The sequence below is a fragment of the Psittacula echo genome (genome assembly GCF_963264785.1).
Source record: "Psittacula echo genome assembly, chromosome: 2".
Classification (NCBI taxonomy): Eukaryota; Metazoa; Chordata; class Aves; order Psittaciformes; family Psittacidae; genus Psittacula; species Psittacula echo.
In genome coordinates, this window is record NC_137737.1 from 18,596,442 (window position 1) to 18,620,936 (window position 24,495).

Genomic DNA, 24,495 nt, shown 5'->3' on the forward strand with positions numbered 1-24,495 from the left:
AGTTGCAAGCCCTCTGCCATGGGCAGGAACACCTTCCACTCGACCTCAAATCCTATCTGAATGGGCTATGCCAAGTGCAGGTGTTCGAGAAGTGACACAGTTCGGAATGTTCTGCCCCACCTGCTGACAGGTTGTGCTACCGTCTGGAGTTTTTCAGGCTGAACCGCTAATAATGGCAGCATTCAGTTATCCTCACTCATTAAGTTCGTTAACATAGATCTTTTAAGTATGAGACAAGGTGTACATCAGGAATCCTGTGAAATATAGAAAGCTTACTGTAAAACATACTTGAATGGGCAGCATTCTTTAAAAATAGATTGCACTCTATAAAAGCCAGGAAATTAGAGCACAGTTATATAATGCATTGTACACAGAATAAACATTTTTCAGAAAAGGAAATATAAGGTACCTGTTTGTATTGAGCTGCGATTCCATTGCAAAAAAATCCCCCCAAACCTCATAAAAAGACTATATACAAAAATGCATTTATGTAGGGGACATTGGTTTATTGGTTTCAATATACCAGAATGACAGCAACACAATGGATATTACTAAAAAAAATATATAAATTTCCATAGCAATTTTTTTTGTTGTTTTTTTTTTACTAATAATTGTTAATGTTAGTATAACTTAACAGGCATTTGCTCTTATTCATTTAAGAGGACCCAGATTAATGTGCTACTTCTGTTTTTCAGTCTGTTGGATTCTTGCAAGTACAAAAGCGCTCAAAAGCGGGGTATATATTGTTTCGCGCTGTGTATACATCTATGTATGGTGAGAGCTGACAAACTTGTAAGTTTCCAGAGTTGTTGAAAAGTGAATGACTGAATGCTTTGCTTCACAATGTACTGTGATTAGTTGGTTCTGGAAAACTGAATAGGAAGACAGTCTGCAGCAGGACTGGGGGAAATTGTGTGGGTTGACATCCAAACTTAAACACCAGTCTTTTTACCTTTGTGTAGAACTATAACTAGAATACCGTGACTGCCTGATGGTAATACTGCATTCAAATACTCATATTTGAGTGAAATCTTTCTACTGAAACATGTCTGCCAGGCAAAAGACCACGTAAGTCACAAGAAGGGGACAGAAAAATATGAAATTGTAAAGCATTTCAGTTCATGAAAATTTCTTTTAAAGTCATGGCTCAGATGAGGTGACAGCTCTATAGACCCTAAGCAAATAAACTTCTCTTCAAGGAAAGGATTTATTAGTGTAGCATTTTGCCTTACAGAAACCAGCAAAACCTACCAGAATGTGGCTGAGACTTATCTGGGGCCTCAACAGCCTATAAGGGCTGAGGAAACCCTGATGATATCCTAATTTTGGCTGGAAAGGTTACTGTGTCCAAGCTCAGACTTTGGGCTTGTCACAGCTCTCCTTGTTAGAAGCAACCCGTTAGATAGACAGGTTCTGTTGTTTAAGCTGTCAACTAAGGGAAAGGCAATAGGGAGCACTCATGTAAGTGCTCAGACACCGTCAGTAGTACTAGCAGTAGTCACTACCACCAAGGGTAAGGACCCAGAGGAGTTATTTTAGTTGGCTCAGATTCAGCCAGATGGGACTGTGTAGTTGGCTGTTCAGTGCCAAACCTGTGCATCTAAACGAGGAAGGGGTTCAGGGTAGTACTTTGAGTGTTTCAGACCACCAGCAAATAAGCCATGGTCAGGGAAAAAAAGAAAAAGAGAATTCTTCAAGCACATCTGTCAAACAGATCTTGTAGAAGCCCATTAACTGCTAATTCTCTATGTTGGTGTTTTCAGCTTGGAAGGCCAAAAGGCTAATTTTGTAGCCTGTAGCGGTTCCATCCTGTGATCTGAAGCTCACCAACTTTTTCCGTCACTAGTAATGATGAATTTTAATTACATCTTAGTTGACAACTTAATTGAGGAACAGCTGACTAGAACCCATTTCTGTCCTAAATAGGTGTTTTTTTGGCTCTAAAGGGATGACAGAAATAGGAAGTTTTGTCAGTGAAGTGCAACACTGTTTATTTTAAGTAGCTTCCTTAACTGTGAGAGGCTTTCTACCTCTCCTCTCCCTCCCCGTGCTACTGCTTTATATCTTAACATGTACTTTGGTATTTCATTTGCAGAGCTAAGCTACACAGGACAAAGTAGGATCCTCTATTCCTGATATCACACCCCCCTCTCCCATAAGTACCAAGTGTTTTCTTCAAGATGCAGAAGAGCAAGGGTAGCTTATTGTACATCACTTCTCAAAACTGTTTATATAAATTGAGTAACTTTAATTCATGTTGACAAAGACGCCAAGGCTTTATTCTGTTTTTATTGTGCTTCAGGTAACGTTAAATTTACCCTTGAAGGCATGTGTATATTAACACCTTCTGAAAATGCTTTTAAACAGGACACAGTTACTTAAAGCACCAACACAGTTAGATTTAAGGTTTAGAAACAATATGCATGTGGTCAGTTAGGAATTTAAAAACAACACACGCAGTTCAAATGCTGCTGAGAGTCTCATTTACAGTCCATATTTAATAGTAAACTTTAATTCCTGGCATGATTTGTTGATCAAGCTCTCTCCACCCCACCTGTTTGGGGTTTTTTCGCTCTAGATTTCTGGCATACACAATGGTGGATCTGTGCTGGAAGCTGTTCATCTGCTTCTTTTGCTGTCAAGTTGTCTCAGGAAGAGTTAAGAGGGAGGGGCATTATATTGCTGCTGTGTATGAACACGAGTCCATACTGAGTCCTAACCCGGCAGCCCTGGTTGATCGACAGTCTGCACTGGAGCTCATGGGCAGGAACCTAGACATCTATGAACAGCAAGCAGTGGCTGCTGCAAGACAGGTATGCCACAGCTTGGTAGCAATTGCATGTGTCCTGTGTTTATGTAGAGTAAGTGCTGTTTGAGGATAATCTTTCACATTTGTGTTCCCAGGCAACTAAAGCCATATTTATATACATAACTACGGTCTGGTTTTTCAGACATTCTGACCTGCCAGCAGCTCTGAAAAAAATCAGGCCAATTAGCAGCTTGCCTGGCTTGAGATATTCCAAGCTTGGAAAAACACGCCTATAGTTATTTAGTATAGGGGAATTAATTTTCTATTTTGGTCTGGATAGCCAGCTACTTTCTGTTTTCCTAAATGGAATGCTTTTATTGAAAGATTGTCTTACAGGCAGCTGTCTTTGGGTTTGATTTTATTCCAGTGCTCTCAATGGAAATTCCTGAATGTTTCTAAAAACTAGAGAAGTTAAATGCTTTGGAACTTAATGTTCCACCATTAACAACTTTGTGAAAGTAAAGTTTTCCATTCCTTTCTCCTGCCCTCCATGGAATGGTTCTCAGTCTAAATATATTTAGAGGAGAGAGATTAGCATTTCTAGCTGTTCTTATGTACAGCTTGATTTCTTTCCTTCCCCAAGAAAATCCAGAGCTGGTTCTAGTCAGAGGAAGCAGAGAAGAACTGACTTGCAAGGTTCACACAAGTGTTGTTCTGGAACAGAAGAATTACCATTTTTATACAATTTGAAAACATTAATTTTATATATATATATATATATATATATATATTTTAGATGTTCAGGTGACTGGGCATCACAGTCCAGAAGCATAATAGTTATGCAGTTTGGCATCCAGGACACATAAATTATGCCAAAGCCATAGCACATTTGATCTGACTTTTGAAAAGTCACAGGAATGTCAGTGTCTGATACTGTGCCTGATTTAAGAGGAATTCACCCCATTTTTAGGAACAGTTCAGATCTCTCTGAACTTCAGGTACAGCCAGCCTAGCTCTGTCATGGCTACGTTTCTACCACAATCATGGAATCATAAAATGGTTTGGGTTGGAAGAGACCTTAAAGGTCATCTCATTCCAACCCCCCTGCCATGGCCAGGGACATCTTCCACTAATCCAGATTGCTCAAAGCTCCATCCAACCACAGTCAAGCTGTTTCTGGAATCAGTACTCCCAGTACTCTATCCAACCCTATATACCTAATCAAGGTATATAGACTGGATTAAATGATGCTGCACCTTTGACATAGATACAGCACCTTTGACAAAGTTCATGTGCTACTAGTGTAATTCTGAAAAAGAAATGAAGGCAAATTTTAACATCATTAGTCTTTAATCTGAATGATGCCATTTTCATGATTGCTATCAATGGAGAATACTTTTGGTAAGACTTTCGATGAAGTCTGCTCTTATTTGCACGCCTTTAATGTCCAATAAGTTATTTTTCAAGGTAAGAGGTTAATGTCAGGTTAAATAAGCCATTTTTTTATACAGATAGTTATACTTACTATGAAATCAAGGAAGAGATACTTTGAAACTACATTCCTGTCAAAACATACTTGGGTTATCCTTTACTGTCTTTAACTCTTTTTACCCATTAGATTCCCTTTTTGCCTTTCGTATCTAGGTTGGTTTTTGTTTGCCTACAAAAAGCGCCTTTGTTTTACATACAGGGGGCACAGATCATTGTTTTTCCTGAAGATGGAATCCATGGTTTCAACTTCACCAGAAGCTCCATTTATCCTTACTTAGATTTCGTTCTGCATTCACAGTCTGTGAAGTGGAATCCATGCAGAGAGCCGTATTTGTTCAATGACACAGAGGTAGGAGTGATTTCTGCAGAGGTGGAATAACTGAATGCTAGATTTGTGCTCCAAGTGGGAAACTGGCTGTAGTGGTTTTGCTTAAGAAGGTGAGCAAGAAGTTCCACAACGCATAGTACCAGGTTCTGTTTTCATGGACTCATAAGTTTATGCAGGTTTCATTCTTAGCAGAGGAGAGTTTTACATGCAAGAAGATTAGCTTCTTTATGAACCATCTGGATTTGTCATCTCATCCTTCCCAACCCATGAAATGGTAATTACTCTCTAATAGGATACATTGTGTGATTTAATTTTGAACAACATTGTTTTATATAAAACAACATAACACTACCCTCACTTTTGATGCATTCCCATTATGCAGTTTTAATAACCTAAGGACATCAGAAAATTCTGACTAGTGATTGTGTGTGAAATGATCAGCACAAGTAACAGGACTTGACCTGCTTTAATGGAATAGAGGTCACAGCTTGGCACATACCAAGTGTGACCTGCAGGGTACAGAATTGGTATTTTCGTCAACTGTTCTGAGCCTGAAGTGAAAATAACCATGTTTAGTAATACAAACTATTCTTTTTAATGTTACAATAGTCAATATAATGAAAGTAATCATGCAGATGCCTACTAGGCAGAATTTGTGTGCAAACATGAATCAGGGTTATAAATGGTGACCTACTTCACCCTGTGAATCTTTACTACCATCTGAGGATGGGCAAGCAAGCAAGAGCTGAGTTTGCCATTCAGATCCTATTTGGAGATTGCAGTACTGGTAGTCTGGTACATACAGCCTATGGTGCAGAAAAAACACCCCAGTAATACTGTAGTCTGTGACTTTTTGTTTTTCCTTTCTGTAACTATGCAAAGTCTACCCATTTCCATCTCTGCTTCTCTCAAGTTGTACCTAGAAATCTTTTTTTTTTTTTAATTATAGAGTAAAAATCTCTAGTTGTAGGAACAAGCCATTACAGGTGCAAATCATTGAATCATGGAATGGTTTGGATTAGAAAGGACTTTAAAGCTCATCCAGTTCCAACACCCTGCCATGGGCAGAGACACCTTCCAGTAGACCAGGTTGCTCAAAGCCCTGTCCAACCTGCCCTTGAACACTGCCAGGGAAAAATTTCCTCACAGGGAAAAATTTGTTCCTAATGCCTAATCTAAATCTCTCCTCTGTCAGCTTAAAGCCACTGATGATCATAATTAGATGTTTGCTGTTCTAAAGGCAGACACACAGGTGAGTTACGCTCCCATGTCAAAGCTTTCAGTTGACCTGTGGTGTTTGAAACCATTGGTGATCCTGCAACAGTCAGAAGTTTCTGAAAATGAATACCCTTGAAATAGAGAGATTTCCTTACTCCTCAGCATATAAAAACCCAGAATTATTTTTTGTCAGTGCTATTTTTAAATTAGTATCTGAAATATTTTTCAGTCTAGAAAGCTACTGGTTCCAGATCGTCAGGACTTTTAAATTTTACAGATATGGTCAAATGTGTTCCATTCCAGTTGAAAATAATAATTTGAAAAGTATTAAATAAGTCACAGCTGCTTAAGTAAAGTGTACTCGTCCACATTCTGAAGTGCTTACATTTGCCCCTGCTGTTCTCCAGGTTCTTCAGCGTCTGAGCTGCATGGCTCTGAAGAACAAAATATTCCTTGTGGCAAACTTAGGAACTAAGCAGCCCTGTGAGCACACAGATCCTCACTGTCCCTCTGATGGAAGATACCAGTTCAATACCAACGTGGCGTTCAATGCTGATGGCATGCTGGTAGCCACATACTGCAAACACAATCTGTACTTTGAATATGCTTTTGATACCCCACCAGAACCTGACTATAAATTCTTTGATACCCCTTTTGCTGGCAAGTTTGGTATGTTCACTTGCTTTGATATACTTTTTTTTGAGCCTGCAGTGAACCTCATCAGACAATACAATTTGAAACAAATTGTATATCCAACTGCGTGGATGAACCAGCTCCCACTCCTGTCTGCTGTAGAATTTCAACAAGCTTTTGCAACAGCTTTCAACATCAATATTTTAGCAGCTAATATCCACCACCCTACCTTGGGCATGACAGGGAGTGGCATATATACTCCAGTCAAATCGTTCATCTACCACAACATGGAAAGTTACGGTGGCAAGCTTATAGTAGCAGAAATTCCTGTGATTACCACAGATTATAAAACCAATGTGGAGAGTAATGAAAGAGTCAGAGAAAACTTGCATCATTCATGCAAGACTTTAATAGGCACCTCACTGGATGATCAAGTTTGCTTTAAGGAGGGAGAAGAGACCCCCAGCAAAGTGTCGGAAAAAGGAAATGAAGAGTTCCTTCCTGTATTTTATTCAGAAATGATGTATGACAACTTTACCTTTGTTCCTGTATGGGGGGAAAAAGGAGAGCTCCAAGTTTGTACCAATACCCTTTGTTGTTACTTAAACTATCGAAGAGCTGTTTTAACTGATGAATTATATGCTCTGGGAGTTTTTGATGGGCTCCATACAGTGCATGGCACATACTATGTCCAGGCCTGTGCATTAGTGAAGTGTGGTGGTCTCAACTTCAGCACTTGCGGAGAGGAGGTTACACATGCCACTGCTCTGATAGATTTCCAGCTATGGGGAAATATGAGTACCCCTTACATCTTTCCTTTACTGCTGACATCTGGTATTACCTTGGACTTTGCTGATCACATGGGCTGGAAAAACAACCACTATTTCATAAGCAAAAATAGGACATCTTTTGGCCTACTGACAGCTGCTCTATATGGACGATGGTATGAAAAGGACTAACAGAGATACTTGATTGAATCAGAAAACAACTGCCTGTATGCTCAGAGCATATCTCTTAAGTTGTTGAACATCTGTACTTCCTAAAGCTTCAGGTGTATTTGTATATGACTACTGATTGGATTTCACATTTGAAATGATAAGTGAAGCACTTAACCTAAGAGGCTGTAAGTATTATCTGTACCTTGGTACCTAAAGAAGTAAAAGAACTGCCTTGTGAGGATAAAGGCTTGTTGTAATGCGTTGAGATGTCTTATATAATGAAAATAACATTTCTCATTTCAACTTAAGTTGTTTCTTTTAATTTAATCCTTTGGTTTTCTGGGGTCCTGGCTAGGAGCATGGAAAGGAATGGAATGGAAAGCCATTGCAAAGAAGAAAAATAGGAAAGGGAATGGAGACAGAAATACTGTGCATGAAAATGTACCTGTATACATACATATAGGTTGTATATGGTGAGGGTCTGAGTTTTGGTTAGGGTGCCATGATTTGGTTTTCTTTTCTGATGAGTCAAAACCTCCCAGCTGAAATCACAGCCATGCACTGGCCACTGGGTTGTCTGTAATCCTGTTAGAAAACTCTGTGAGTTTTATGATATACTTTTAACAGTAACTGAGAGTTACAGTTGTGAACAGCTAATCTGGGGAAGAGGATATCAAATGATTGTGAAAAACTAGACTGCATTAAGACACAATTTCCAGCCTACTGTGCAAGAAATTGTGTTTAAAGAAAACATCAGCAGCGAATATCAATGATTATGTTATGTACTGTTTAAATACTTTTAACTTTCCCTGTTTGAGAGATCATTTCAAGACTGTTTTGACTTTAAGATGTCTTACCTGTTGTTCATAAATTCATTCAACAAGAGCTATGAAAAGCACATAATGAATTGTGGGTCAGCAAGATTTTTACATAAATACTTTTTGTGCCAGATGGCAGGATCCTGCTGCTAAATAAGTAAAACGTCGTTCTTTCCAGAGCAGCAACTAGCAAGTGCTGTAACTTGTACTGCAGTGACAAACTGTGCTACTGCAGTGAAGGAGTTGGGAAGAGAATATTCAAAGGATATAAATTTGAGGTTAAATTCAGATAAAATAATTTATTCTTAAACTTTTTCTTTTTGTGTGGCCATATTGGCTGTTATGACTTAATCTGCATAATAGCTGTTGACTAATGGAATAAATGCAACCATTCCTTTGGTGAGTCCCCATGTTCCAGTTGCTCAGTCTGTTAGTCAAGCCCAGAGGAGCAGAGCACTAACAGGAGAGCTGTGAGTCTCCATTTGGGTGATCTGAGTAAGTTCCGAGTTGTGTTCAAGCTCAAACCACTGTGGCAGCTACAGGTATGTTCACTGGAAGGTGCTCAATAAGCTCCTGCTTTGAACGAGCTCACTTTCTGGCTTCAGAAAGCAAAACAACCAAGAAGTTGCTGAATTTCTACCTGAGGGTTTCTGAAATATTTACACAAAGTAAGTACATAAATATTGACGATCTTGGGCTCTATTAGACCTTCCTTATCCAAGTTCCATTACTGTGAGCCAGGACCTAGTCACATTCAGCTTTGATGCAGCAACACAACAAGTTTGTTTCTCCTGCAACATTTATTGGACAGAAATACAGAAAGTGGAATATCTGTATCTCATTGGTTATAAACATGTTGATGTAAAAGGAGGCCATCCCACTGCAGGGTTATTAATCATTCATTCTTTGGCACCCATAGCAGTGTTCTTGCTAAATGCTGTGCAAATTACAGAGCAGGAATTTGGGTAAAACAGAAGAGCATTTTTGATGCTTATTTGTGCTTCTGGTTCTAGTACCATGCAAACAAGTCCAAAAAGAAGAAGAATTTCAGCTGTTAAGACAAGCCTCCCCACTCTACTTTGTAGGCTGAAAAACACGCATCCTTTTGCACTAACTTCTGTTTTGGATTTAGTCCTAAACCAGTATCACAAGGAATGAGGCTAAGCAAGTAAATAGTGTTACATGTGTTTTCTGTGCTTAAGGAAAACAAAAGTATCTGTGAGATACTTGCAAAGTGTGTTCTAACTGTGGATATGTCAAAACTATTAGAAAACAAGATGTTCTGGCCTTACCATTTGCATGGGGCATGTTGTTCTGTCTCCACCTTGAAAGTGTGTTCTCATACTTTGTTCAGCCAAAAGAGCAGCCTTTAGCAGAAAAACACTGGAGAAAGTGGATCAGACAGTACTAGACACAATGGAGAATTACCAGTAATTAACATACCCCCTACCATCCCAATCTTTGAGTGACAACAGATGTATCCTGTTCTGAAACGGAGCAACTGAGCAGTAACCTGTGACACTCACCATCACCGATGGGTGGCTTTTAGAAGTCTGCACTGGAATATCAGTCCCAGAACTGCCCTGCTGAATGCAGCCCTGTTCCCAAACAATCTAGTGTCCATGTGAACAAAGCTACATACCATTTACTGAAGAGGTACAGTCCATCATCTGTTATCTCTTCAACAGACATAAACAGTTTTATTAAAGCTTCCTGCACTGTTTCATCTGTGAGTGCAACAAAACCAAACCAGAGCACAAGGATCTTTAGACATACAGGAAGTACAGGTGAAGCCTAGGACAGCTTTAAGTCACGCAGTCTGTTGACTGTAGGTGAAACCAGGATTTGGAAATTTGTACTGATACCAAAAGAACATCCTGCCTGATACGGACAGCAGGGGATGATGTCTTTAAAGGGCCTTGACACTGTCCCCAGGAAGGGGAGGACAACCACAGAAACTGTTCAGGTAGGGGGAACAGCATGGGGTTTCCTCATAAGGGGTCTGCTGGTTTGGGATTCATGTGACCAGTGAGTTTTCCAGGTGGATGTGGGATACTCTGATTACAGGGAGAGAAACCACCAGAAAGCACGCTAAGGAGACATCTAGCAAAGAGGACACTGGAGTTGAGATGCACGGGAATAGCCCAAGGCTCTGGTGACAATCTGGGACAAGATCTTCACAAGGCATGAGTGCACATAAGCTTATGAAGTCGAATCTCCACAAGTAAAATGAACCAGTATGAATCAACTGGGCTTCAAGGGCTTCCTGCGGCCAATGCAGCAGTAAGGAAGCCATCACTATGAGGCACAGCACGGTCTTGCCCAGGCTCTGACCTCTCTTGCAGCATCAGGTGTTTAACAAACATCCCAGCATCACAGAAGACCCAAGAGGACCAACACAAACCACTAACTGCCCTCTTTGGCTGCTTCAGACGTACCATCTAAAGTGAAGAGCCAAGTGAAGAAAATAAGGTTTTCAGAACTGTCAGAGGATCTGGACAGTGCCTAACCACCACTATGGTGTGCACACAGATTCAGTGGCTCGAAAGAACCACCCTCTCCCTCCTCCTCCATTTATGTAGGTTTAGAAAGTGACAAATGCCATTCCTAAAACCCCCAAATATTCACAGGTTGAAGTGAGAGTTACCACTCAATTAAGTTTTTAATGGTCAGCGGAAGTCCTTCAGAGACCCACTGTGCTCTCCTTCCTTCCTTCACTGGGAGGACAGGCATCAGCAACACAGGTCAGAAGTCAAAGACAATTGTTTAGTGGCACCCACAGCAGATCAAATGAATTCTTGGTAGAAAAGATGAGAAATGTTGAATTCAGGAAGTTAACAGATTCTTAGAAGGATTTCTAAGATTTCAGGAAAACCATGCAGACAGCTTGAATAACAAAGTTTGGCAAGGGATGGGAAATACCTGCCAGGATGGGATGCAAATCCTTGGATTTTGCTTTAAAACTGTTTAAGGTATCATATCTATTCTTTCAAAAACAACATCTGAGACCTCAGTGTCTTAAGCTTTCTGAACGAAGTCAACTCCCAGGTACGGTGAGAAGAAAGCCTGCACGTCTGTCATCTGACAAGGCTTAGAAGCTGGGGTTTGTTTTTTGTTCTGTTGTGAGTCTGAATAGCAGAATTTCTAGCTGCCTCTATTTCAATTTTAATGACAAAAAGCATGTAAGGTGTTTTTCTCCTCTAAATATTGACTAGCATTAACAATATTAAGACAGTTTGAAAGGCTCTTTAGGTTCGATATTACTCAACTGTAGTTACAGTTACATGGTGAAATAATGCAAGGTTCTTTTCCCAACCTTGAATATTGTTAAAACTTAGCTCCCTCCATTCCGTGTTCGGTTTATTCTCATGTAAATTAGCACACGGCACCAGAAAAACACAGGTAAGTCAGATACTGCTTTATTTGAAGACAAATAGACTATGACACTGGAAGACTAGGATATTAGAGACTGGCATACCAGGTTGGGTAGAGTTGCAAGAAATCTTCAAGTCCTGCAAGCAGGAATACTCATCTTCAGAGTGTTTGTTGCGACATGAGTTGTAGACAGGAAGAAGCCCACAGCTTGAAAATTGTAGTCACATCTGTAACCATTTTTCCCCCAGGGAAAGGAAACGAGAACCCTTGCAGTTTTCCTGGGCTCTGGGTAACTGAACAACTGAAAGAAATGCTCTTTTCTGAGGCTGCCAGTTCAGTCTTTCTCTCAGTAGGCGCAATACGTGGATCAAACAAGTGGCCTGGCTGGCATTTACAACATCCAGCCAGGCGTTTGCTTCTCCTGTCAAATAGTAAAACTAAGGGATTTTGTGATAAGGCTTATAGATCATGATAAATATTTTAAGAATCGGTTGTTTTGCCATTTGAAATTAATGCACGGTGATTCCTTTACACTTAAAGTGATTCAAAACATGGATATTATAGTGAGAAAAGGACTCCAGAAAAAGAAAAAACCAGTGCTACCAGCTAACAACTCAGAGGCTTGTATTGCATCTCTTCACATTTAAGGTCTCAGGTTTCAGTCTGTAAAGGAGACCCGGGATTTATAAATTCTTACATATAATGTTTTACTTACTAATTTTTACAGCTTCAGATTTATAAGGAGTTTTTTAATCCTATTCTGAAAGAATTCTTCTCCAACCATCCCATTAGCTTCTGCAGCAGATCAAAGGATTATGAGGAAGTTATCACGAATCATTGAGAGATTACTAAAAGAGGCAATAATTACCAGTCTTAGATTTAAGGATTTGTATGAATTTGCTGGACCACCTTCAAGCATTTAAATGCTTACTTTTTCTTGATATTAGAACGGATTTTGTTGAGTTCAAGTCCAGACTTTGGCAGTGGTGGTAAAAGTTTTAACTACTTATGTAGAGAGGCACTTCTCTCCAAGGCTATTAGTCCGATTCCAGCCTGGACTGGATTACCAGGAATTACTGTTACCAGGAATCCACGCTTTTTAACCAAAAGTATGATGCCATTTTTGGCGAAGTGGATACATACCGTTGGCAGAGCCACAGAGCAAAGTGTTAGGAGATGGGGAGACTGGTGGTTCTGCTGCCGGCTCCTCCTCCAGCTGCAGCCAGGGAAGCTCACAGGGCTCCCTCGCCCATCATGTGGTACATCAAGCCAGACAGCACATACTCCAGAGCTGCTGTTTCCATCAACATTCACCCTTTTTATTCAGGTTTCAGTCTTGAAGATGGGAACCTCACTGATCCAAGTGTGGAATTCAGTAGTATGGGATCCCTCGACACATCCAGTCTTGTTAGAAGTGTTCCAGGATGATGCACATGAAACAACTTCACACAATATATGCCAGACAGCAGTCCTTCGTAGTGTTCACTGTCGCTTACGATCTTTCTACAAGCTTATCCTCTCACCCAGTTATTGCATAATTAACAAAGTTCACCACAAACATACAGTAAAGAAGCTGAGCTTCCAGAACAACACTTGTGTACATCTCCAACCGCTAGATTTAATGTAAACTAGAACATAAACAGAGTATGTTATTCTGGGTTACTGCAGTAGTTGTTGCCTTTAAATGGACATAATCTCTAGGCAAGGCAGGAAGGCCAGTCCCTCTCAAAACCAGAATTACTAGATTGAAGAATCTGTAAGCATAACCTCATGCTCCTTTTTAGTCATCTTCCTTATAGATTCAGTAACAGCTTTGGCATCCTTAGTGCCCTTTGGGTAGATTTTAAAAGGAGGAAAGTTTTGAAGTAATTTACTTTAAATATTAACTTTTTTCAACCAAACATTTATTAGTTCTTTAGCCTGGTAGACAAGCCAGAATTTTAAACAAGAAAATATACAACCAGGAAAAAAACCCAAAACAACCAATCACAACCAAGATCCAAGTTAAGAAGTGTGTATTTCTAGCTCTGATTGTTCCAAATACATGATTATTTTTGAGATATCTGTGTGGCGAAGCAATAAAGAGTAATAGAAGGAAACACAAAGGAAGAGACGCAGGGGTCAAGGTTTTGTTAAGAGATTACAAGAAAAACCTTTTTGATTATACTCTTGGTGGGGGAGAGAGGCAGACTGATTCTTTGTTAGTTTTGAAAGCCAGGTTGGATGGGCCTTGGAGCAACCTGGTCTACTGGAAGGTGTCCCTGCCCGTGTCAGGGGGTTGGAACTGGATGATGTTTAAGATCCTTCCAACCCAGATCATTCTATGATTCTGTGATTTTAACAGTATCCAGTATTTATGCTACCACATAGTGACAGCTAGTGACAGCCCAACCTAGGAGATTAATACTAATTTGGCATTTTCTCCTGCAGAACACTTACCTTGAGAACTTAAAACACATAAAACATCCCACAAGTACAGAGAAAGCTGAGCAGAGCTGGTTGTCCTCATTCCTGAAGTCCATTTGACTTTGTGTTTTCAGGATAAAAAGGGTTTCTTTTATTCCAACATACTGCTTCAGTGGTCCAGCCAAGGCTCACTGATCTCTCAGTGAAAATGCAAGAGGCTGCTTGGATGAAGGTTGTGATGATGCCTAATCATTGGTACAAAAAGAGGAGGATTTCTTTTGGAAAGACTGAGTTTCCAAAAGAACACCTTCTTCCTAAATACAAACCCCTCACCAGCCACAGACAGCAGTGTTCTTGTTCCACAAAACCAAGGAACCTTCTGTTCCTTGACCTCTCATTAAGAAAGCGGCCTCTGACCACAGTAGCATGTTCTTTAAACAAGTAAGGTTCCAGTTTCGGAGTAAGACCACATTCTAATGATAATAGTCCCAATTATCACTTAACAAGGCACAATTATTGTCCTACCAGGTAGTAATGGAAGGATCTTCTTTGTTCTCGTTTGGTTTTAAATAGGAACAACCAAATACCTGCAAATTGCAATCTACAGCCTCACTATATAAATTCGTATGATGAGATAGATGAGACACGAATCACAGAACTCTGAATTCCTAAATGGAACTTTTAACAGTTTGTAGTAGGACAGATCTTTAGCTCTTTAGAAGTTCACAAAACTTAAAAATAATGCAATTTAATGCAGTGAAAAGGTTTTCTTCCTCAAAAGGTGAGTAGCAATGAAATGGAAAAGAGGCACAATTTCTAACTGACATAAGAAAACAAAGGTGTTCGACAGCCCTGTTTCCTGTATTTGCCCGTATGCCATGTCCAAATCCCCAACTTTTACACCTCCATCATCCAGGCACACAGTGGATGTATGTAGCTCAGTCTCTGCTCCCCAATAATGTTTCAAGTAAGGAGAGTCCCCTGCTATAAACTGCCCTGTGGCTACAAGCACCACACACTGAGGTAACGCCATCTTGAAGTCAAACAGAAGTTAGTGCAGATAATAAAGGTATATTAATATCACATTTTCTCAGTTCCTTTGGATCAACAAAAACCGGGCAGTTTCATTAACAGAAACATGCAGTTGTTACCATTTTAAATAACAGGCATGCTACTTGGCATTTGGAATCAGATTTTCCACAAGCGTATGAGGAAAATGGGTCTGCTTAGCCTTTGTATTTAAACAGATGCCATGAATCTCAGGACAGGCCAGCATGGAGTTTGAGTGCTGCCTGCATGCTCAGCTGAGGCACGTATGTCACTCCCACACTGCCCCATACTTGAAAGATTCAGAGGGAACAAAGTACAGAAATCACCATCTTCCCCAAGTCATCTAATCCCGCTCACAGACAAACAGTAGAACAATGAGCACAGGCACAAATGGCGAAGAAAGTGGTACTTAAAAGGAAGCCTAAAGGACTAATGACGTAACTGACATTTAAAAATGCTTTAAATGTAAATAGCTCAGCTTCACTTTAGAATGGAAATGCTGGCAAAGCCTTTGTGAAGTAGATTTATAAATTCTAACAATTCAACAAAAGAGACTTTGTCATTAATGCTCAGTAGATACAAATAAATTATTCATTAGTAGAACTCACATTTGGGTTTTATTATACACCGTAAAATATACAGGAATCTTGAAGTACTGAAAGAGTGCAGGTAAATACAGTATTCAAGCAGTTACTATTTCTATGTACATGCTCATTAATTCTTCAAAAACCCCTCAAAATTATCAAATAGATCAAAATATTGTCCCGTGTTTCCGCACTATGTTCAGAAAACCAGCTGATAATTTACAATATCATTAAGATTTCCAGTTTCACAATACAAAAAGGATAAAAAGGAAATTGGAATCAGTTTGTAGTAATTTATTTGTACTTTACCAGGACATGCAAGGATTCCTTGCATGTACACAGACAAAGTCACTTGAAAAGTAGCAGTTATAGTTAAAGCAGAGCCAAATAAAGTAAATATTCATATTTAACAGACAGAATTTGAGCTTACTCATGTCAGTTTTTTCATTCTTCAGGCAGTTAAAAACCCCACAGTAGTCTGTTATAAATTAAAAAAAATAAAAATCTCCGGGTGCATCTGAACTACCTTACAGGGACCTGTTTCTGCTGTCTGCTTTCTAAATGGAGCACAACAAAGATACACAGCTCTTCCCACAGACCAGACACGGTACTTTATTCTCTAATAGGGAAATATACTTTTAAATTCACCTCCCCCACCCCTGTAACTCCAGGATAAGGAAAGAAAAAAAGTGATAGTAGGGATATAAAATTTTAATCTTAGACACGAATTTATGATGTGAGGATTGGACTAATTATTGAAAAGAACTCTCAGTCGCAGCAGGGTTATTGAGACATTGCAGTTCTTTTATGTAGGTTCAGAATTTCCAGGTCACTCGTGTAGTTTTAAATTAAAAAAGAAAAATCTCAATCCAAACCCCAGAAATTAAAAACCAAAAAGAAGCCTAAAACTGTGCAACAATTACCGCTCCCCTCCCACTGCTCCCACCCCTCCCCTTGCTTATTACACTGTACACGTTTCACCCTGACTTCACCTTGTTAGCTGGTTTAAATTTAGTATTATAAAAGTACGACAAGTTTGTTTTCATTTCACCTAAAAGAAAATAAAACTTAAAAGCACGTCTGCTTTCTTTCATGGTACATTTAATAGTGTCGGAAGGCTTTCAGATGATTAAAAAAAAATAAATCAACATTTAAAACCAAATCTAAGCTTCTTTTCCAGAAGTAATTAAGGTTTGGTTGAAACAACTTCTCAAATAACCTATTCCAGTTTTCACAAAAACTTAATTAAAAACAAAAAAATCTTTAAGTTATTTGGTCCTTTGGCAATTTGCAGCACAAACAATGCCTCCTGTACCAAACTCATTTATTGCCTTCAAAATGGTTTGAGTTTCATTGATAATATTTCAATCTAGCATCCTTTGCGTTGTACAATAGTGTCGTTCATTTACATCAAGTAGGGTGCCCAGTCTGCAGAAATTACTCCCGGCACCAGAAACAGAACGGTAGAATACAGTTAAATAAAACAGTTTTGACATTCCTTTTTTTTTTTTTGCCATGGATTCCAAGTACTTATTCAAGAATTTCTGCTTCTTCTGCAAAATCAGCTCTTAAAAATCCTCCTAGAGTCTCACAGATTTTTATTTTTTTAATATGCAACCACATAAAAAACATCTTCTCAAAGGTCTGTCCTCTTTTTGTGTTCAGACACTGATAGCTTTATGACAGCACAAGTCTGACCTTCCAGCGTGACAGTGAACTCTTCAGACCTACAAAACACAGCTACTAATAGGTCTCAGAATCTGAGTCATTGAGTTCGTCTTCTTCTGTGTATGGATAGCCACCTTCCCTGCCAATGTTGTTGAAAGTACAGTACGAGCTATGGTCACTCCTCATGATGGGCAAGGAATCGAAGGTGACAGTTTTTGAGGTGTTGGTGTAATGATTAATGGCATTGAACGTAAGGGAAGGTAATGTGCTGCTCGATGAAACAGGCATCATCGTGGCCAGAATGAGTGCGAGGCAGTCAGCCACATCCTTATTGGGCGCACAGGCCAAAGCTGGTGTGTAACCTAGAAAGTCAAGAGAAAACAAAACCTTCATTTAAAATAAGGACAATGTAAAAGTTTCCCCAAGATCATGTCATCTTTCAGCTGCAAAAGTATTTTATATCGCTTAGTTCTGCACTGCTTTTTTAAAAAATAAATCAAAACACAACCACCATAAAATTAAATGTATTATCAATTAGAGTTTTTTAACTTTCAGCTACAAAACCAACCCAGGAGTTAGTGGGCTTTGGAATACAGATGTTCTGTTAAGCACAGTCACACACTCCAGGCCAGCAAGAAAAGCCTGGCTATGAAAATGGTGAGGCAGTCACCTGGCTGGGGAGAGGCAGCTAAAGGCAACCAGGAGTGATGGGTGAAGGCATTCACTAGAGAGCCACTGCAGAAACTGCAGCTCAACATGTCAGGGATTTCTTCATCCAGAAGCTTCCACATTCACCACTAACAGTTATATTAATAAGACTGGCCTATCACAGTAACAAGCTGGTTAAAGCATCAGGCCAGTTAACTGAAAAGGCAAAGTGCCCAGTTTCAGTCAACCTATACATTATTGCAATATATAGTAATATAAACTATACACCCAGGGTCTAACGTCTATTTGAGGGATATCAATTAAGAAATCCACAGAAGTCTATGGAAATGTCAGCTGGACTAGCAGCAGCAGGCTACAACTTGCAGAGAGAAACTACTTGATGGTCCAACCGGTGTGGCCAAATTCCTGCCAGGCAATGCTACTGTGACAAGTCCCAAATGCAGGGGGGCTCCAGCTGTGGAATGATTTGCAGCCAGGTTATGTAACTGTGAAGTCTCTTCTGGGTAACTGTGGCTCTAACAGTCCTCCAACATTTCTCTTTTTGCAGCTTCCCCCTTTGCTACGTACTTGCTTCTACTATTAAATGTCAGGAAAAATGCTTCCAATTCCCCTCAGTGGAGATCCTTGCATTGCTCCTGTCTCTGGCTTTATGGCTTACCATTCAGCAAGGCACCTGAGGATTAGTTTTAGTACATGTCTTAGGGTATATCTCCAACACTGAGGCACTGAAATTGGTGGTGACAATAGCAGCTCTAGAAGCAGGGCAATCATGTAAGTACAACCATACATAACAGCTGATTCTGCTGCCAAGACCCACACAGAAGTGGGTGGCCAGATCACCATGTAGCACCCTTGCTGCACCTCTCACCTCATGTGATAGATATGCCCACATTGAGCTGAACAGGAAGACTCGCATTTGGGTACATTTGGGAGTAAATTCCTGCACCACCCTCAGTCCACAACTTACAAGTGGTTAAACATCCAGGTCAAAGGCACACAAGTAATTTAAAATAATACGTGGCTTTAAAGCAAACTTCAGGATGGATCTCTATCCAGATCTTAGGAAGGCATGGAAAATGAGGCAGTGCCCTTTCTACCACAAGCATTTCAACTGCTAAGGAATCATCTTTATTGCAGAAGTAAATCCAGGCCAAGTTTTAGGATAGAGCCCATGAGTAGTTACTGTGTCGTACAACTGCACAGAAGTTTTAAACCAGTAGGCACATTATGGGAAATCACTGCAGATGCAAATTGAGAAATGGCAAGCAAGGACAATCTTGCAGTTGATTATTTGCTCAGGACAGACCTTGTGCTTGATGCTCGGAACAGAGTAAGAAACAGTCCCTGCCCACAGGAGCATACAGTCCAAGGAAACACACGGGTATGTCAAGCACAAAACGCACCAGCTGACCATGCGATAGGGCCGTACAGAAGTGCAGCGCAGCAGATGTTTTCATTGTTAGTAAGGTATCACAGCACTTAAACAGCTCACTTAACAGTCTGCAGAAGAGACACATTTTGAGAGGATTCAGAAGCAAGGGCCAGCACTCACTACATGTGGGTGAAAACTGCATTTCAGGCACGTAAGGCACAACAGAAGGCTCAGAATTGATATTCATATGCATACAATACCTAGAGTTGCTGGAGGTTGTACCAAGGTAAGATGACACACAAAGTTTATTCAAGCTGGCCATATTCAACACCATTTCTTTCACTAAGTGATTTGATGAAAGTTCAAAGAAGAAAAACGAGCAGATATGTGCTACCTTTTTGGGTTTTTTGGCTTGGTTCCACTCCAGTCTGAGTCATGTCATTCCCCTCCCCTTTTTTCAAAAGACTGCTTCTTGCTAAGATCTTGCTAATACTCACAGTTATGCTCATTCTGGAACAGAGCATCCCAGTTCATCATAAAAAACATTAAAGGCCAACATAAAGACTAAACAGATTACTTGTTCCTGTTAAAAGTTCTCCAAACCCAATGTTCATACTAGTATTTGATGGTAGGTCTTAAGCTCCTGGCTTTCATAAATAGGAATGAAATATCACAGTTTTATTCTTGCCTTAAGTAACTGCTTGAGACTGACATCTGCATCCTCCACCACTTTATTTTTGTCTATGTTATTTTAAAATTATAAGAACAAATTATATTTTTATGTCTCTTAACTGCAAAGTGATCACTGATACGTCAGGACAACAATAGGTATAAATACTTGAGATGTTGGTAAATGTACGAGCTCCACTTAAATACTCTTACTCAGTTCTCATACAAAGTTCCCTACAATCTGTACTTGTAGATGGGGCAATAGAAGCAGAGTGAGGTGAAGCTGCTACCTCACACACAATAGTAAAACAGAGCCTCTGTGATGGACGCTGCCTTAAGAGCAGGGCTCCCCCAACCCAGACGCTCCCTCCCTGAGGGCCTGAAAGGTTCCATGAAGGCGCCTACAGGAAAATCAGAGGGTTATTAATGTGGTCAGTGCAAAGACAGCTCTCAAGATAAACTGAATGAAGTCTCGCACTTGGGAAAGAGAAGAAAATCATCTGAGGCATGAGTCATCTCATAAGCATTTACAAGAAAAATTCCTTCCAGAAATCTGGAGATCTCCAACATAAACCAGAATATGAGTAAAGGAAGGACTGGATTCTTTTCCAGGAGAAAAAAATAGTAACAATGTCCCCCCTTTTTTCTTAAAAAAACTTGAAAGGCTTTTCACTGTAATGATGAATCTAGAAAGTAAGAGAAACCTCCATGCTATGTCATTCTCTGGAGTTGTAGAGAATGCCTCCTCTCACTGCTGTGGTGCACGTTAATATGACAACTAAAAGACAGATTGTAGCAGGAAATGCAGCTGGCCTAGTAAGTTAAATAGCAAAGGAAAAACCCAAAACAAACCAAAAATTGGAAAGTTGGTTAAGTGACCAAAAAAATCCCAACCCAACCCTTCAGGTGGTGTCAAACAAAACAAGAAGTTAGTAATCTCTTTCAAGACAAGTAAACTTGCATAAATAACTCAAACTCAATGCAATTTTTTTAGATGTGGGTGATGGCAAAATTCCATCATCACAGGTTTGGAAACATGGGAAAAGAACTGAAAGATCTGAGTGAGAACTGCTACTGATGTCACTCCCCCCAAAATGCAGGAATCGTACTCCTAAACCTTAATAACACCATTATTATTAGTTATTTTAATATCATAGTTTCTCCAAGGCAGGTATAACAACAGCCCATCAGTACCCTTTCGGGTCCTTGAAATGCCCTCTCCTGTGACAGTCTATGACAAGGCTGCATGGAGCCTCTGGGCCAGTCACAATAGGGTGCTTTTGCCGCTCCTTCCCAGTTAGGCTGATTTCCACCTACAGTACAGTCAACTCTTGGAATCCTCCTGTCACTCCAGAAATACAAGGGGTTCTACCCCTTGACAGCTTGATGGCATCAGGGCACACTGTGCACCAGTATCTACAAGAGCCTTATATTCCTGTGGGACTGATGTGCCCGGCCATCGGATCCACACGGTCCAGTAAATTTGGTTGTCCCTCTCCTCCACCTGCCTGGAGGCAGGGGCTCTCTAGTCCTGGTCACAGCATTTGCCATTTACTTCTTAGCATTTCTTTCCATAGGATCAGCCCCTTCTGCTCCCTCTGGGGAACTGCCCACTGGAGCAGCAATTTTCTTGGAAGAACCCCCTTTTGTAATTGCTTTTCCCTGCAACTCATGTACCCATGTCTCTAGAGCTAAGGCAGATTTTCCATCCCACTTCCTCATGTCTGCTCTGTGGTCATGCAGGTAAAATCACAGGGTACCCTACGGTCTGTACCTTCTATATCCTCTTAAGAAGGTCTCTATATCTTCTTCAGAACAGCTAAAATATTCAAAAGTATTTATTTCTACAGTCTGCTTTGATAAACACAAAGCTTTCACCACTAGTCATATTTCCTTTCCACTAAAAGTTTATCCTATATTTTTACTTTATGAGAATTGAATAAATTCATGGCTTTTGTTTTTTTGGTTTTTTTTTTTTTTTTAGAAACACACTCCAGTAGTAGATGGTAAAATCCAAGATAGGTAGACGTAAAGCAGAACCTGCCCATCACTACTGCCAGCTTTTCCATCTAATGTAAAAGGTACAACTATGGAAAATCAAGAAGACTTTTGCAAGCCCGCTGGCTTACTAATACTTACAAGAATTAGGAAATAAAATTAGTGACAGATGAACGTTTCCCTTGCTTTCCCACAACTTAAAGTATCCATCCCTTTGCACACACTGTACTTCAAGCTGGCACATTCATCTAACAGAAAACGAATTCATTATGAATATTCTCAAGGATACTTAAAATTTTATAAACAAAGCAATTGATACTAGAAAGAAAACCATGGTGAGGAACAAGATCAGGCAGCACTCAGTTATTTAAAATATGAGCAGAATTAAGAAGTCTTAACATGTTGCAGTTACACTCCCAGGCTGCCAGAGAACCGTGACTTCTATGCAAGCGAAGTTTTTCTGCTAGGTCAAAGACCCACCCTAACAACAGTCTGTCCAGCTGCACAATAAAAGCCCACATAAATATGAACACCTTCAGTTAGCATACTTGTGATGAGAAACAGGTTCAAAAGATAGGTTTCCCAATCTTTTCATTTTAGAGAGTTTCACTTAGCAGTTACCTCTGACCACTATTTTAGGCAAGGAATGATCTTTAGATCACCCATATCCCTTTAAGCAGTGTAATCTGAGAAACAAAGTCACAGTAAACATTAAGAAAGGAAAAAATTTCCAAACTGGAAATACAATTAGAACTATTAATTAGGTACATCCCAACCTGATCCAAAAAACCCCAATAAACAACCAACCAAAAAAACTCAAACAAAAAATCCCATAGCAAATCAACAAAAAAAAAAAAATCCCCAAACCAATCCCCAATCCCAACAAACCAATAACCAACCAAACAAAAAAAGCCCCAACCAACAAGCAAGAACATTCCCTCTCCACCCTCAAATCCCAGCTACTGCTTTCATTTAGGACCCATTGGGGTATGGCGTAGAAGCAGGAGTTGTTGAATGCTTTTAAAAGCACAGCTTTGGAGGAGCACAGATGTCTTACAAGAAAACATGCAAATAAGAAGTCAGTAGATCTAATTTTCTTTTTGCTCTTCTTACAAGGGGTACGATTTACTCTCTGTGAGAAAGCAGTTACTTTTTCTTACTTCTGTACCAAAATACACTGAAGAGCCAGAAGCTTGAGACCAGTAACTGAAGAGCCAGAAGCTTGAGACCAGTAACTGAGCTCTGTAATTTGTACTTGCTTTTAAAAGATAACACCAGTATATCTACTGTGACAAAATGAATGGCAATTCAATCCATATTCTTAATAGCTGAAAGTTATGTTTTACTTTAAGCATTACTCAATGGTTCTTCTGACCATTCTCAGTATGCCAAAGCCAGTGTATTTATAGGGTATTTATAGGGTATTTATAGGGCATACATATTAACTACAAATACAAACCAAGTATTTCTGTGCTGTGACCTGCATTGTTCTGAAAGTTTTCACTCTCCTTAAACTTCTGCTGCTTTGTTAAAATGACCCATCACCAACACACTTCTGTCCTATGGGTGAATGTACTGCAAGGCTCACGTGAAATTTCCAACAGGTTATTGCTTTCCAGCGAGCTGAGTTTAAGATCACTGTTCCTTATGAGGAAATAAAGTTAAGTTTTTCTTACCATTTTCATCTACAGCAAGTACACTTGCTCCTTTCCCTAAAAGCTCTTGAACTACAACCGTTAGTCCATTCCGAGCAGCAACATGCAGAGGTCTGTGAAGACAAGCAAACTCTTATATAAACCTTAGAACAAGATATTAAGTAAGATAGGTAGCTTGCATCTACTTAAATGAATATTAAAGTATTTATACTTGTATGTTATTTACACATTATATAAATATCATAACAATTAAAACAGGAAAACCAGCAAAACTCTTCTCACTGCCAAGGAGCTCTACAATAACAATTGTGCACTTTCTTCTTTTTATGGCACCACACAGTGGGGAAGTAGCTACTAGAAAAGACCTGTCTGCTTGTGAAATGTATCGTGTTAAGATCCTACTGTTGATAAATCCTTCGCTGAACTCTTGTAATAGATATTGTCACATCTGAGAGTTACTGTGCATCACTGGCAATAATCATTAGCATGCTAACAGCAGAATTGTAGTCATATTTTACTGCACATAAATGCTTTCAAGAGAATGCAGAAGTATTTAATCTTCCTTTTAGAAACTACTATATTCCATTGTGACTGAGATTAAAAAAATATTTTAAGTATAATGCAAGAAGCAAGAAAAGCAGATTACTTTTAGAAACCTGAAACTATTAACCATAACTCCATTTTATGGTGACTTGATCCATCAAGGAAAGTGTAGCTTTACCTCCAGTATTCTAACTATTTTTTTCAAATGCAACAGTTTTTCAGCATTGGTTCCCACTGATTTAAAACCCTACCACCAGTCAGCAGGAACAGAATAATCAGCTTACTTCCCTTCTGCTTTATAGTGCTCTTCATTCATTTAGAGATTCTTAAA

The 24,495-nt window shown here is 39.6% G+C and overlaps 2 protein-coding genes across 5 annotated transcripts in view; one reads left to right on the plus strand and one right to left on the minus strand.

The window, feature by feature from the left end:
• Positions 1–2,582: 2,582 nt before the first annotated feature.
• BTD (biotinidase) lies at positions 2,583–7,378 on the plus strand (the record flags this gene model as incomplete). The annotated part of the gene is made up of 3 exons (XM_080611425.1): positions 2,583–2,813; positions 4,440–4,589; positions 6,194–7,378. Exons 1-3 carry the CDS (start codon positions 2,595–2,597, stop codon positions 7,376–7,378), a joined length of 1,554 nt encoding a protein of 517 aa, XP_080467551.1. The 5' UTR covers positions 2,583–2,594.
• Positions 7,379–15,592: 8,214 nt separating this feature from the next.
• The window catches only part of ANKRD28 (ankyrin repeat domain 28), a gene marked incomplete at its 5' end in the record, with an annotated part of 121,099 nt that continues 112,196 nt past the window's right edge, over positions 15,593–24,495 (minus strand). For all 4 annotated transcript variants that reach the window (XM_080639454.1, XM_080639453.1, XM_080639452.1 and 1 more), the window contains 2 exons: positions 15,593–17,620; positions 23,643–23,734. In XM_080639454.1, coding sequence (XP_080495580.1) covers positions 17,334–17,620; positions 23,643–23,734 — 379 coding nt within the window. In that variant the 3' untranslated portion in view covers positions 15,593–17,333. The remainder of the gene's footprint in view (positions 17,621–23,642; positions 23,735–24,495) is intronic.